Source organism: Condylura cristata, unplaced genomic scaffold (genome assembly GCF_000260355.1).
Source record: "Condylura cristata isolate star-nosed mole 26May11 unplaced genomic scaffold, ConCri1.0 scaffold00001, whole genome shotgun sequence".
NCBI classification, from domain to species: domain Eukaryota; kingdom Metazoa; phylum Chordata; class Mammalia; order Eulipotyphla; family Talpidae; genus Condylura; species Condylura cristata.
This window is the reverse complement of record NW_004567102.1, coordinates 71,871,716-71,885,765: the sequence shown is the minus strand read 5'-3', so window position 1 is coordinate 71,885,765 and position 14,050 is coordinate 71,871,716. Positions and strand designations below refer to the sequence as shown.

Below are 14,050 nucleotides of genomic sequence, written 5' to 3'. Positions count from 1 at the left end.
ACTGGGGTGTAGGCCAGAGATGCTGGGGTGAGAGTCTTCACCAGAGACAGAGTGGGGAGCAGAACAGGGAGCTCAACATGTTATGAACTTTCTCATAAGAACTGAGAATAAGTCTCTTTGGCCAGATAACTGTATCATCTGATTCCAGTTTAATAGTAATATCTTACTATTATGGTATTACTATGATATCTATAACAGTAGTATCCATTTTCAAAGTGTTTTCCCTTGACATTTTTTTCCATGTGCTTTTCCCAACAACTAACTCCAAGTTGGTATTAGAATAGGTATACTGTTTTTCTTATTTTACAGAGGACATATTCAAGTTGGTAAATTGCCCAAGGGCTGGTAAAGAAAGGGATGACATTAGTATTCATGACTTCTGACTCCTGTCTAGGCTCATTCCATGGCACCATACTCCAGCTCAATACGGGATCCTGACTTACTGGTTTATATTTTTGTGGAAAAAAAAAAAACTCTCTTCTGTGCAATTAGCTCAATTAAATAAAGTTTATCATGCTGGCAGTAAGAGACTGGTTTGTGGTTGAGAAGAGGGTGCTTCAGCTTGGATCTGAATCAATAGCTTGGGCCATTAATCTGAATGTTGGCTTGGGCCACATTCCTCAGCATAAAGGAAGTGCCCACTGGAGGAGTCAGTGCCTTGTTGCACATGTAACTGAATGTCACCAACACAGATGAACTCAGTGAGGAAAGGAAATGGGAAAAGAAAGGCCCTTAAATTTATTCCTTGACTTTAGGACTCTGCCCTTCAGCCCAAGTCACAAGAAGCTTGAGACATCTTTGCATGGTGTTTGAAAATTATGTCACTGTATCTTTGATTCTTTAGGAAGTTTCCAAGACCCCAAGACCTCAGTTTTTGGCAAAGCTGAGGGAGTAGATCTTGAAAGTTCTTATCTTTTTATAAGGAAAAAAATGTTAACTGTGAAGTATGATGTCACAGATGCAAACTGAACTTAACGTGGTAAGTTATACACTGAATTATGCCTTGGATTAATCATACAATGTTATACTCTAGTTTTGTATCTAGAAAAAGTTACAAGACTAGAAAAATACTGGGAGATGCTAGATGGCTACGTAAATGGGAACCAGTTAGTTTTACTCAAATTAGAGGTATGAATGAAGTGTTTAATGACATGCAACAGAAGTTGTCATTTAGCAAAGTCATGTTTCCTATGAGCTAGGTGAAACACTGATGAGCTCAAGCAATGTCAAGTTTATCTAAAAGCCAGTTCTACAAGGCACTTGCACACAGCTCCAGGAATAGCCAGTCAGTACAGAATCAGTGATCAGATGGACATTCCCAGCTCCGGTTTCGTGCTCCTCAAACTCATGTCATTTCATAACCAGAATGTGCTATAATCACATAAACTTATTTTGCTGAATTCTTATGAAAAGCCTATTTTTTTTCTATCATTAATTTAAAGTTGAATAACTTGCCTGTGGGCATGAAAATTGAGCTATTATTCCGTTAGAAAAGGCATGGTTGGTTAGTAGTGAAGACTGATGACTCTGGGGAGTGGTAACAGCCTGCTCTTTGTTCATTTTTGCATCCACTGAGTGATTTGTTTTATTAAAGTTCAGGTAAGCAGTTCATGAAAATAATTTTGGCAGAAACTGGCATCAGAAAATGACAGCTGCTGGGCCCTCCCTGGTGCTGCAATGGGTTAAAGCGCAGCACTATGAAGCCACCACAGCCACTGTAGCATGAGTTCGATCCCTGGCCAGGGAGGTGACCCACTGGCATGACAGATCTCTCATTTTTCACCTGCTGTTCCCCTTACAGTGTATTTCAATACATCTGCCTGCTCTGCTCCCCACCACCCTGGCACCTCTGATCTGTGCCCCAGTTCTGTATGCGCAAATAAATCAATCTTAAAAACAAAAACAAAAGTGACAGCTGCCATGTCTGGATTCTCACCTGAATTCCAGGGACCTGTGAGTTCTGGGCAGTCAGCACCTTCCATCCCTCGTGAAGGGAGTTTATGGAGAGAGATGGAGGCCAAGCACTGCTCAGAGCAGACTGAATAACTGCCTTACACACTTATGACATCCTAGTTTTCAAATGGATGGAAATGTTATCACGATTAATAAAATACAAATTAGTCACCTGTCACCTCGTGATCCTGATCTCCAATCCAGACTTTTCCCCCCAATTCTACCAGAGTTCTGGAAGCAAATCTCCAAATAACCAGGACTCTGCCTGCTGTGGACAAACCTCACTGTAAGCCTTACCTCCCTATCTGATTCCTAAAAACACCTCACCCCAAATTCTTCACTGTTGGGCTCTGCTATCTGGAGTCTACTCCGCCACATTTGTAAAAGCCCTGCCACCTGTCTCAGGCAATCTCACACACCATTTAGGCAACAGATTCTGCCCCTGCCTGGACCATCCTGCCCAGGGCAGTCCCTTCCCTGCCAGGGTGGCCCACGGAGACAGAGCCACAGTGAGTAGTGTGAGGACTGGGCACTAGAGTGGGTGGGAAAGGTGGCCAGGACAGGCACGCTCTGTGTATGCTGTCAGCTGAGCGTGGAGCATACATAACTCCGTCAGACACCTGTCTGGAGTCCTGCTGAAATACAGGACAAGCCTGAGACCTAAATTATTGAGGCTAGTGATGACCCACACCAAACTCCTGAGTGCTGCCCGACTGTTACCTGGCCTGACAGGCCGTGAAAAGCTGCAGATCATTGCTTTGCCCAAAAATAGTGCTTTGTGGCCATACCCCACACTGTATGCAAAGTTTCTTATAGTTAAGAAGGGTTTTCAAAGCTCTGGGCACTGGAGACAAAGAGGCTGGGCACCATTTGGCACCACTGTGAAGGGAAGGGGCATCTCCTGCATGAGCAGGAACCAGGAATGAAGCCAAGATTAAATCAGTAAGCCGCATTTCTGATAAGTTCCCAGAAGCACAGAATGATATAGCGTATCTACTAGTGCATGAGCTCTGTTAGGAACAGTTAAGGGCTTTGAGCCCAGAAGAGGCCAACAGCCCCCACAGACACAGGTGCTCAGCAGGCCCTTCCCAGTGGGACACAGAGAACCCACAAGTTCCACCTGGAGCCCGACGCAGCTCATGTGAGCTGACACATGCAAGACGCTCCCCCAGGATGGCATGCAACTGCCAGGGACGCGCCACGGGTGCTGTTTCCAGGTGTGCTGGGAAGAACGCTTTCTGAAAGAGGTAATGCCCTGCACCCGCCAAGTCCAGAGAGCTGGGGCGCAGCCACTGACCGGTCAGCATAGTGATGAGGGGAAGGCTGTTGTCCTCTGGGCTGCCCCAGTAGCCGGCTTCTCCGAGCATGTTCCTATCCAGCACCTGATGGTACAGCTCCTCGATCCAGGCCTGGGAGAAGACCATCAGCACGCCGCTGCTCTGGATCTGCTTCATGAACTCTTTCTACAGAAACAATAACCATGCGGGAAGATGACCAGACCCGAGCCCTGCACAGGAACAGCCTCTGGCTCTCCTCTTTACTCACAAACTCTGGTTGGTCCAAAGCTCATGGGGCAAACAAAACCTCAGTGTTTGGGGGTGGAGGTAGAGAAGGAAGGAAGTGCCTTTCACTCAAGGAATCTTAAATCTCTTGATACCCTGCAGAGGGACTCAGGAAGCGGGAGTTGGTACTTTTACTCTTTTATGTGTGGGAGGCTTAGAAACGCCCCCAAATTCTTCACACGGCCCCAACAAGAACAGAGAAGGAATCTGTTCTTTGAAGGAACATTTAAGAAATACTTGACTTACCTCATGAAGTCCCACCTACCCTCGAGAATTTATAATTTGCCAAACAGACAAATGGTTGCTGATTCACTCTGTGAAGCCGCATGGTTTTGGCTTCATGAACTGAGCACACTGGGGAGTGGCTGAAGCTCAGACACGGGAGACAACCCCAGAATAACCACCTCACTCCCTGGCCACACCTTATGGATGCGCCTTATTATTCACATCACTTAGCCTAATAGCCCTGAGTCACCAGGAGGCCTGGATCCAGTTTAGAATACAACGAACAGTGTCCTAACAGCACACTTCATAGGAAAGGGGACCATTCCTTGAACATCTTCTGATGTTACTTAACATGGTGATCGCACGCTTAAGAACACAACTGAGTGAATCAGGGGGTCACTGGCAGGCAGCCAATTCCAGGCACTTGGCATCTTCAGTCTGCAGAGTGCATAGCTCAGCAACATGCATGTGTTACTTGGCATGGCATCTCCTCCCACCCTCTGCGGCCTCCCAGGCATTGCCCAAGCCAGAGCAGCATGGAACAGAACACCCTGGGCCACCCCTCTCAGGGCCCTGATGCTCTGAGTGGAGAGAGCACACTCACCATCGTGCCTGGTGCCAGGGCGGGCCGCTTCCTGTAGTAGTCGCCATGGGACAGCTTCAAGTTGAGGAGCAGGGCGCAGTGCGCCGCAGTGTACAGGCCGTCTGCGTTCATCAGCATCTGCAGGCTGAGGCTGTTGTTGCCATCGAAGCCCGGAGAGTGCATCATGCCTAAGGGAGGGCGTCAAGAGACGTGTGAGCTGCAAGCAAGGCTCCTGCAAGACCAGCTGGCAGGGTGCTGACGACTGACCCAGCGAAGCATGCACCTAGTAGGTTATTTCTTTAAATCAACAATTGCCTGCCACATAAATCCCTTGCGCCAATAGGGAGGGCCCTGTTCTATAATTTTTAAACATCAAAGCATGGAAGCATATGACACATTCCATGTTTTGAGAATCAGACAGTTGTTCTGTTTCATGAGCAGCTTCCTAGAAAGCAGCTTTTTTTTTTTTTTTTAAGATTTATTTATTTGTGCATCCAGAGCTGGGGTACAGGCCAGAGGCTCAGGGGAGGTGAGAGGCTTCACCAGAGACAGAGTGGGGAGCAGAACAGGCAGATCGAGGAGGTACACTGCTCAGGGGAGCAGCGGGTGGGCCAGGAGAGGTCTGCCACACCATGTGGTCACCTCCGGGGCAGGCGGGAATCGAACTCATGCTGAAGTGGCTTTAGATTCTCAGTGCAGTGCTTTAACCCGCTGCGCCACCAGGGAGGGCCAGAAAGCAGCTTTTTATGCTGCATTTATCAACATCTATAGTTCAGTCATCAACTGCTGTACAATTCACACCACCTGCCGCGAGTAAGCCTCACATTCCTTTGCTCTCTTTAAATAACAGACACCCAAAGATTTGTTAGGATGCTTTGGGCATCAAACTACAACCTGGGAGAGGTTGCCTATTAGGGCAAAACGCTCCGAAAACACTTGTTGACTATATAGTAAAAATAAACAAACTGTTCACACCTGAGCAAAAAGTAGAGGCAAAGTTCTGTAGGGCCGAGTCTACCTCCTGCACGCTGGGCAGGGCCAGGAGGCGGGGGAGGAGGCTCTCCAGGGACTGCACAAACAGCCGCGCACTGTGCTGATCAGCCTCTTGGTTCTTCAGCAGTTTCAGAGACAGAGCAGCCGTCCTCAGGGAGCGGTGGCCCAGGCAATCCCGGGGGGTCTGCTCTTCATCAGCCAGTGAACAGTTGTCCGACCCGATGTCTGACACGTCAGACCTGCCCGAGTCCTTCTCTGCAGCCATTGAGTACTGGTCACAGGAATCGAATTCTGTCCTGGAGAGGTCTTGGTCATCCACGCTGAAGTTGCTCTCACTGTACCTCGAGCCGTAGGACCTCATCCTGCAGTCCACAGACAGGAAGTTGGTTATGTCCGGGTAGGCGACCATGTGGCTCCTTTGGACGACATCTGGTTGGTCGACAGCCTCTGGCTCCAACACTTTGCTCTGAGGCTCCTTGCCCTCCGGAATGGCTGGCGACTTGAGGCCGTTCTTGTGGTTTTCAGCATGGTCTTCAGGGGTCGTCTGACCCAGCTCACCCTCCAAAGTCGTCTGGCCTGTGTCCGTGGTCACACTGATGCTGATGTCGGGGCTGCGCTCATTCCCCGCCTCCCACGGGGTGTGCTCCGAGGACAGGACTCGCCGCTGCCAGCGGAAGTCAGCCTCGTTGATCTCCATGGAGTCCCGGCTGGACTCTGCTCCGTCCTTGAGCTCCTCGAGGCGCAGCAGCAGCAGCTGGACCTGGCCTTCGCTCAAGCCCTTGCCCCGGCTCAGCTCATCTAGGGCCCCGAGCAGGGTGCAGATGCAGGACACGGTGGCGTAGCATGCTTCGATGCCACCCTTGATGCACGCTTCTGTCATGCCATCCATGATGCTGCAGCAGGCAGAGGAGAAAGTCACAGCACTATGTGAGACACGGGCAAAACCCTCAAGGGAAAAACTGACCCAAAGTAGAGTGTGAGCGGAAAGTATGCACCTGGAATAGTATACAGTATAGACTACAGACAGTGTAGTACTCAAAACACTCTCATTTACATGAAATTAAAGGGTCTGGGCAAAAATCAAGTGAACAATCCATGGGACAAGCATGCTCAGGCTGGCAGAGGAAGACCAGGGATGAGGTCTACCTTGAGTCTCTTCGCTCTCTATCTGCCGCTCTCAGTTGGGAAGTGCATTTGGGTACAAACAAAAATCCTAGATGGGAATTTATGTTCTTCACAAGGACAGGCATGAAATAATCTACTTTTGCCGTATGTTCATTTTTTGAAACAATATGTGCTCATTGTCTATAAGGTAATGTAGACATTCTCTATAAAATAAACATTCCTGAACAGATGCACATGAACACATCCATTACAAACCAAGCATTGCTTAGATTTCTAGGAGGGCTACAGGTAACCCTACAGCTAGGGTAGTGAGATTCAAAAAGCTTTTTCCTAAAATAACTCTAATGAATAATTTTTGCATATTTTGTACACTGCATTTTATTTAAATAGATATGGAAATCTATAGGCACTATAATAAATTGGGAAAAGCTTTCTCATGTGATTTGTGGATATATTACTAACTAGTCACATTCAATATAACAGATTCATAAACATTTGGGGGATTTGGAAACAAGGCTATTTATACTCAATCTTCACGAAGCAACATAGAACACAAAGGACTGTGTCATACAGTTTGAGAAGATCCAGATGAGACTTTCTTTTTGAAATTGATCTTTTCCTGGATTCTGATTCAGTGGAGCTGGGTCCTGCCAAATCACAGAGACGCTGTGGGCTCCCAAGTAGCTTTGAGAAAAAACAAAAACAAGAACAAAAACAAAAACACAGAACAGGAAAGTAAGTATCTGCAATATTTTAATAGGCTTTTTCTGTGTGGAGAGATGGTGAGGGGAAGTATCATAGAAAAGCACCAGGGATTAAAATTATGAGACCAAATATACATAGACATCCACTACTGAGTGACATACTCTAAGGAGAAACACACTGTTTGGAATTACAAATCTTAATTGAAATTGATCCAGATATTGCTTCTGACATAGTGGTGTACATAGTGGATTGCCAGTTCTCCACTATAGATCTGGTTTAGTCAATGAAAAGGATTTGAAATTGTTTCAAAAGTTATCTAGCACAGAACTGGAAAGCACTTGTATCTATGATCTAAGATGAGAATGGCCAGTAATAAAACTTTTTTCTCTCTGTCTTATTTTGCTATTAAGTTGGCTAGCTTCAAAGAGACTCCTCTTTGAGTTAAGCAGTATCTTCCCATCTATGCTTTGTAAAAGTTCATGATTATTAGAGTTATCCATTCCTTGAATATTGGTTAACTTGTTTTTATGAAGTCAGTATGGAGTCAGTTATTTATTTTTTTTGATGGAAAGTCTTTAACTTTCAGTATTCTTGAAGACTACAGAGCTACTTAGATGTTTAATTTTCCTGAACCATCTTTTTAAAGGTGTATTTCCTAGAAGAGTAACTTTTTAAGGCATTTTTTAAGGCCTCTATTGCCTTAAAACTCTGTCTTTAAATTATATGAAATGCTGCCATTTGCAACAATGTGGATGGACACACGTCTCCAGATGGAGAAAGACAAACATGGTTTGCTTTCACTTTTGCAATATAGAGAGGGAAAAAATGGCTGAACCAAATAAAACAGGAATATAAGAGTTACAATAAGTGGTAATCAGAAGGGGGGGGTGAGGAGAGTAATGATCTACACCTACAGCTAAAAAAAAAAAAAGAAATTGTTTAATGTCTGTTACATTTACAGTCATAGCTTTTTCTCAGTTTTGTTTAGTGTAGCCTGGGATTGTTTTGATTGTTTTTGCCAGGAGTTTTTTCAATTTTCTGAGGCTTCACTTTATTGATCTACTTATATTTGCTTTTCATCACATTACTTTCTATTTTTATCCTTGTCATCCTACTTCCTTTCTAAATTCTTTGAATTTGCCATTTTCCCCAACCAACTACACTCAAGAATCAGAACATTAATCTTAGATTTTAAATAAATAAGCAATTGAAGCAATAAATAACCTCTGCTTATGTTGGCCTTGTTCACATTTACATCATTTTTAAAAGCATTCAACTAACTATTCCCATATAGTATAAGTCTTGACAGCAAATTTCAAGTTGAGGCTAAATTAATTCAACAAAAGACGGGTCAAGTGTGCAGAAGCAGATGTGCCCCAGCGTGCCCACTGTCTTCAAAGTGATTCACACTCAGGAGAAGCTGAGTGTGACCTATTCTTCTTTCCTGCTCTCTGTGTTTCTTTCTTTCCTAGGAATTGGGAACTTCTGTTCTCCAGGAGGGGCAGTAATAAAGTTTCTACTTTTCTCTCTGCATTTTATTTCTTTGAGATCTAAAGCGAAGTGGTAGTGAATTCTCACCTCTCTGTGTCTCCCCCTGCCCTCCCCCCACCACACCTGTCTCCATGGGAAGTAGCCAGGCCTCCAGCTGCGCCCTCTTTCATAGAGTGAATGCACTGTAGGGAGACAGGAGTGGGAAATCTCACTTTCTCCTGGGATCCCTTAGATCCTCTAGTCCCACCTTCAGCAATACATTAGATGATATGTTAATTCCACACTTATCTGTATTTCTTAGTCACTTCAGAATCTGGAGGGAAAAAGGACAGAGTGCTAAGGCTTGTGAAGATTTTTAAAAAAAGGCAAGATGTGTTTACTGTCCGCTTCTTCGGGTGTGAATGAGAGCCTTGGCACAGTGAGAGGGGTGTCATAGGTCTGACGGAACAGCTTCCAGGGCCAAATGATGAGAGAGGAGGAAAGGGAGCAAGGTGGATTTTTTGTTTGTTTGTTTATGCTTCACTTTCTGAGAAAGTGGAACCAGAAAAGAAAATGTGCTTTGGAAAACAAAATGTCCTGTTTGTCTTTGATTAATAGAGTGCCCATATAGCAGAGTGACAAATTAGAAAAAGAACAGGGAAAGAACACACAAAGCCTTCAAACTCCAAAAGGCTAAATAAACAACCTGGGTGCTCAGGGGTTTTCTCTGTGCCTAAACCCTGTCCATCTGGTTGCCAGGTTACCACCTGGCCCAAACTCTTGGTAATATCATATGAGCCGCAGCAGTGCCTGAGAGAACCACCTGGCCTGTGCTGTCTGCCAGCTGACTGTGCTACTGGTGTCTAATTCCAGCCTTGCAAAGAGAACTGGGGCAGCCAGCAAACCTACGCAAGAAGGAGAAACAACTTGTTCCCCGCATAGCCATAAAGAAGTCGTTCCTGCCTCACTCAGAGAGAGATATTTTCTGCAGGTGAAAGTTGACTTAGCCTTTTGGTACCAGGTGGCTCTCCCGTGGGCAGTGCCAACTCCAGAGCCTGTCAACTCTGAGGGGAACAGAGAGGTTGCTGCTGCTTACACACTACCCTCCTTGCAAATATTCGGCCTTGAGGTGTATCTGTCACTCAGTCGAGTTTTAGCAACCACTTATTCTGAGTCAAGCACTGTAGTGTTAGACACCAGAGGGAAACACACCAAAGCAATGGCTACATTATGTCCTGGAGGAGGATGGCAGCCTGTCCCACGTTGTGTGCTCAAACCATCAGCGTGAGGGACATAGAATCAATCCCTACACGGTGGGGCAGGATGACAGAAGAGCACGTCAGTGGCCTGAGGAAGCAGAGTCATTCTGACTGCAAAGAGGCAGGTGTGCTTAGAGCACCCGGTTGTGTGTTTTAGTGCTGCTACTACAGGATTTGGGGCGAGCAGCTTCTCCCTATGGAAACCATGCATAGTGCTATCTTCCTAAGGGAGACTGTAAGTAACTCAGTGGTGCATATGTGCATAATGAGGTGCCAGCAATGTCAGCCTGTTGTGATCTGCGAGTCAGCTCTGTTATGAGCAAGTCAACAGTGGAAGGAGAGGGCACCTGAACAGAGGCTGGACAGAGCAGTCCATGGCTGAGACTGCATCTGAGAAGTGTGGAAAGGATGACAAGTGTGTGGACGCTGGCAGGGAAGGTCAGAATTGAGGGGAGAGGAAATACAGAGTCCCTATGGAGTGGTAGCCATGACCTATGGCCATAAATCCAGGGAGACAAAAGGAACAGGAAACAAGGAGACCAGTGACAGAGCTGGCACACCACTGCGGGAGGGAGGCAGCAGCCACTCTCGCTCTCGGTGTGTTTTGTTTTCTCTTCCTGAGGGAGCAAGAAGTGCACTACTTACTTACTTTATACTTAACCACTCCATTCTGAACTGCAGCCTTAGTGAAGTTATGATGATGATGAAGCATACATGAGAACATTATAGCTGGGTGAAGTGATTCATCTACTGTAACCCCGCTGGTGAGCAGTAGGGACAGGATTTATACCCTGACCCTTCAATTCAGGCTCATGACAGGTTAGCCAAACAAGAAGGGGCTACTAGAAGCACTTGCACTGTAATAAGAAAGTCAAGTGCGGTAGAAAGTGTGGAGAAGGAAAGGACCGTGAGAGCAGAGAGACCAGCATTTGCAATCTTTGTTTTTGTGATCCTGGGCCCATCATTTGACAATTCCTTCTTGGGATCATGCTTCTTTAGAGAGGAACACCCAGCAGACCTCTTCTCCCTTCCACTCACTTCTAGATTCTGCTGATGGGGTGTCTGACTGGTAAATTCTGGACAAGGAGTTGAGCCCGGAAGGTCATTCCCTCCCCCCACTTCTACCTGGAGATCAACCTATTTGGAGAAACCCATTTCTGCTTCTGCCAACTAGGAGTTAAGAGGGGCGGTGGGTATCTAGGAGAGCGTCACTCTGTCTGGTGGTGTTGACGTCAGCTAGTGTCACTCTCCTCCAAAGCTGTCCTGTGTTCACTGACCAGGTGTGCTTGGTTTTTAAAGTTGCCCCCTTTGATCTCTCTGCCTGAAGCTCTGAGGAGGAACAGCGGCAACACTCTTTATGGGTAAAAGTTGGTGGACAACATCACAAAGCTATTATGAATATTGAAGATGCTACATGTGACGTGCCTGGCATATAGTAGGCAAGAAAAAGTGCAGCTATCACTGTGTGTTCATAGGTCTTTCAGCCAGCATTCATATCTGGGCTGTTCCTTCATTTCTAAGAACATTGAGGTGGACATTCCATTACTCATTACCATCAAATCTCAGTAAAACAATACGAAGAAGCAATTCAAATTAAGCTTTTTAGAAACAGGTGAGTAGGAAATAATATCTAAAATAATTGAGTCACCCAGAGAATCTCTTTCTCTCTCTCTTTTTTTTTTTTGGTTAAATAACAAAATCACATGCAATTTGACCTTCACAAATTAAGCCCATAATCAAAAATGCTGGTGGCTTTCTTTTTTTTTTTTTTTGGGAGAAAATAGAGAAACTCTTGTTTGAGGGCCCTTCAAACTAACCCTAATTCCTCTTCTGAGTCATGCTGTTGTCACCAGCTGGCAACCTGCTCATGCCAGTTGGGTCTCTGGGGTCATGAGGTCTGCGACAAGGAGGCACAAGAAGGAACAGGACAACCCTACCTCCTTCATTATTTTGATGGCTTCCACCCGGTGCTGCGGCGGTGGGTAGAGCAGCACGCGGTGATAGAGGGACTGCAGCACCGGCTTCATGGAGTCCACCGAGCCCACCAGCCGCACCAGCTCCGCCGCCATGTAGTAGATGGTGCGAGCCACGGGCCCGCTCAGGGCGGGTGCGGTGGAGGAGCAACCTGAGCCCCGGCCGTGGTAGGAGACCCCCGGGGGGGCCGAGTCAGCCTCCAGGCTGGCGCTCGCGCTGCTGCTGTGAGCAGAGGTGATGGTTTTGTCATGAATTGGGTTCCCCAGGATCACGATGAGAGCAGGGCAAAGGTTTTTCCTGGGAGGAGACAGGAGGCAGTGTCACTGGAGCCCAGGGATAGAACGCGAGCACCGCCCGGGGGGTGAGTACACCGCAGTGCACAGAAATGATGGAGAGTTGGGTGGGTCGCTGGTGCCGGCCTCCTTTGACTGTGTTCTGTTCCCCGCCCCCAGCCCGTCTGCCCGCCCCCCTGTGTAAGGCAACAGAGTGCTCCTCCTCACGACTCCCTAGGCTTCGCTAAATAAATATGGACAAACACGAAGAAACCATCTTACGCAAAGAGACAGATTTAAGATGTTCAATGGCTTAGGTCTAAAGTGTATTCCTTTTTCTATAAATAACATAGCTACTTATACTTTTTTTTTTTAAGATTTATTTATGCATACAGATTTGGGGTACAGGCCAGAGGTGCAGGGGTGGTGAGAGGCTTCACCCGAGACAGAGTGGGGAGCAGAATAGGCAGATCGACTAAGTACACTGCTGAGGGGAGCAGCGGGCGGGTCAGGAGAGGTCTGCTGCGCCATGTGGGTCACCTCCGGGGCAGGCGGGGATCGAACTCTTACTGAAGTGGCTTTAGCTTCTTAATGCTGTGCTTTAACCTGCTGCGCCACCAGGGAGGGCCCTATACTACTTCTTTTAAAAGTTAATTTACAATTCTGTCATATCTCATATGACACATATGATTTCAATACACATTCATTTCACTTGCTCCTGGGCAATAAACCCAGGCAATCAGAGGAGCGGGTGACACCTTGTGTGCAGTTACTTTGAGAGTGTCTGGCTGGGATCAAGTGACAGTACTCAGGTGGAGGCGAAGGAAGCACAAGGGTCATGCTAAGATTAATATTCACTAGCTCTTGACCCACTGGGTAACTTCCCGGTGCCCTTATAGACTTTGTTGTTGTTGTTGAAATACTGTTTGTGTGAGCCACAGCCGGTGTTTTGGACGTACGGGACCTTCCCTTCAGGTGCAGTCACTGCAGCACCCACCACCTGTGCACCCAGAGTCCTCCTTGATCCCCTGGGCTGGATGCCCACCCTGTTTTTGCATTTCCCTGTCTCATTTGGATGTCTCAGTTCTCAGGTCAAGTTTCAAGGGCTTTTTGAATACTTTGTCATTTTTTTTGACCCTTTGTTTGGTTTCTCTATGTTCCAACATATAAATGACACATCCAGTATCTATCTTTCTCCTTCTGACGTATGCCTTTATATGCTTTTAATACAAAACCAAGGGCCTCCCTGGTGGCCCAGGGGTTAAGTCTCCGTGCTGTCACTGCTACAGCCTAGTTGATCCCTGGCCAGGGAGTTAACCCACATATGGCGCAGCAGGGTTCTCCTGTCTCTCCTGCTGCTCCCCTCCCAGCAGTGTGTTTCAATCAACCCCACCTGTTCTGCTCCCCACTCTGTCTCTGGGGAATCCTCTCACTATCCTCCTCCAGACCTCTGGCCTATACCCCAGTTCTTATATGCAAAAATTAAAAAGGCATTTTTTAAAACCCCAACAAAATCAAAACCTAGGAAATAATCTCCTTGTTTCTGAGTCTCATGACCCTATAATGCAATAAAATGCAAAAGGACCTTTCACACGCTTTGAGACAGTATCATCAGCCTGTCTATTTTAGTGTGGGTCACATACGCGGAGCAATTAGCCTACTTTTCCTCTAAAACATTTCCACACAGGTGATGTTCACTGTGAGAAGGGCCCTGCAGACACAGCTGGAGGGTGCGAGTCCCCGGAAGGGCGGGGGGGGGGGACACAGGAGACAGTGCTTACCAGATCAGGTCTGTGAAGCCTCTGTGCATCTGCATGGAGGAGGAGCAGCTGCTTTGCACTGTAATAAGAAAGTCAAGTGCGGTAGAAAGTGTGGAGAAGGAAAGGACCGTGAGAGCAGAGAGACCAGCATTTGCAATCTTTGTTTTTG

The 14,050-nt window shown here is 46.7% G+C and overlaps 1 protein-coding gene across 2 annotated transcripts in view; it reads right to left on the bottom strand.

The window, feature by feature from the left end:
• ARFGEF3 (ARFGEF family member 3) overlaps positions 1-14,050 on the bottom strand; it is a 123,132-nt gene that overhangs the window by 37,823 nt on the left and 71,259 nt on the right. The window contains exons 1-6 of one of the 2 annotated variants that reach the window (XM_012721638.1): positions 13,903-13,947; positions 11,813-12,146; positions 7,013-7,125; positions 5,299-6,209; positions 4,345-4,511; positions 3,251-3,416 (exon numbers count right to left, since the gene is read on the bottom strand). In XM_012721638.1, coding sequence (XP_012577092.1) covers positions 3,251-3,416; positions 4,345-4,511; positions 5,299-6,209; positions 7,013-7,125; positions 11,813-12,146; positions 13,903-13,937 — 1,726 coding nt within the window. In that variant the 5' untranslated portion in view covers positions 13,938-13,947. Of the gene's footprint in view, positions 1-3,250; positions 3,417-4,344; positions 4,512-5,298; positions 6,210-7,012; positions 7,126-11,812; positions 12,147-13,902; positions 13,948-14,050 lie in introns of those variants that run through there. The other variant, XM_004673891.2, reaches the window with a different exon arrangement.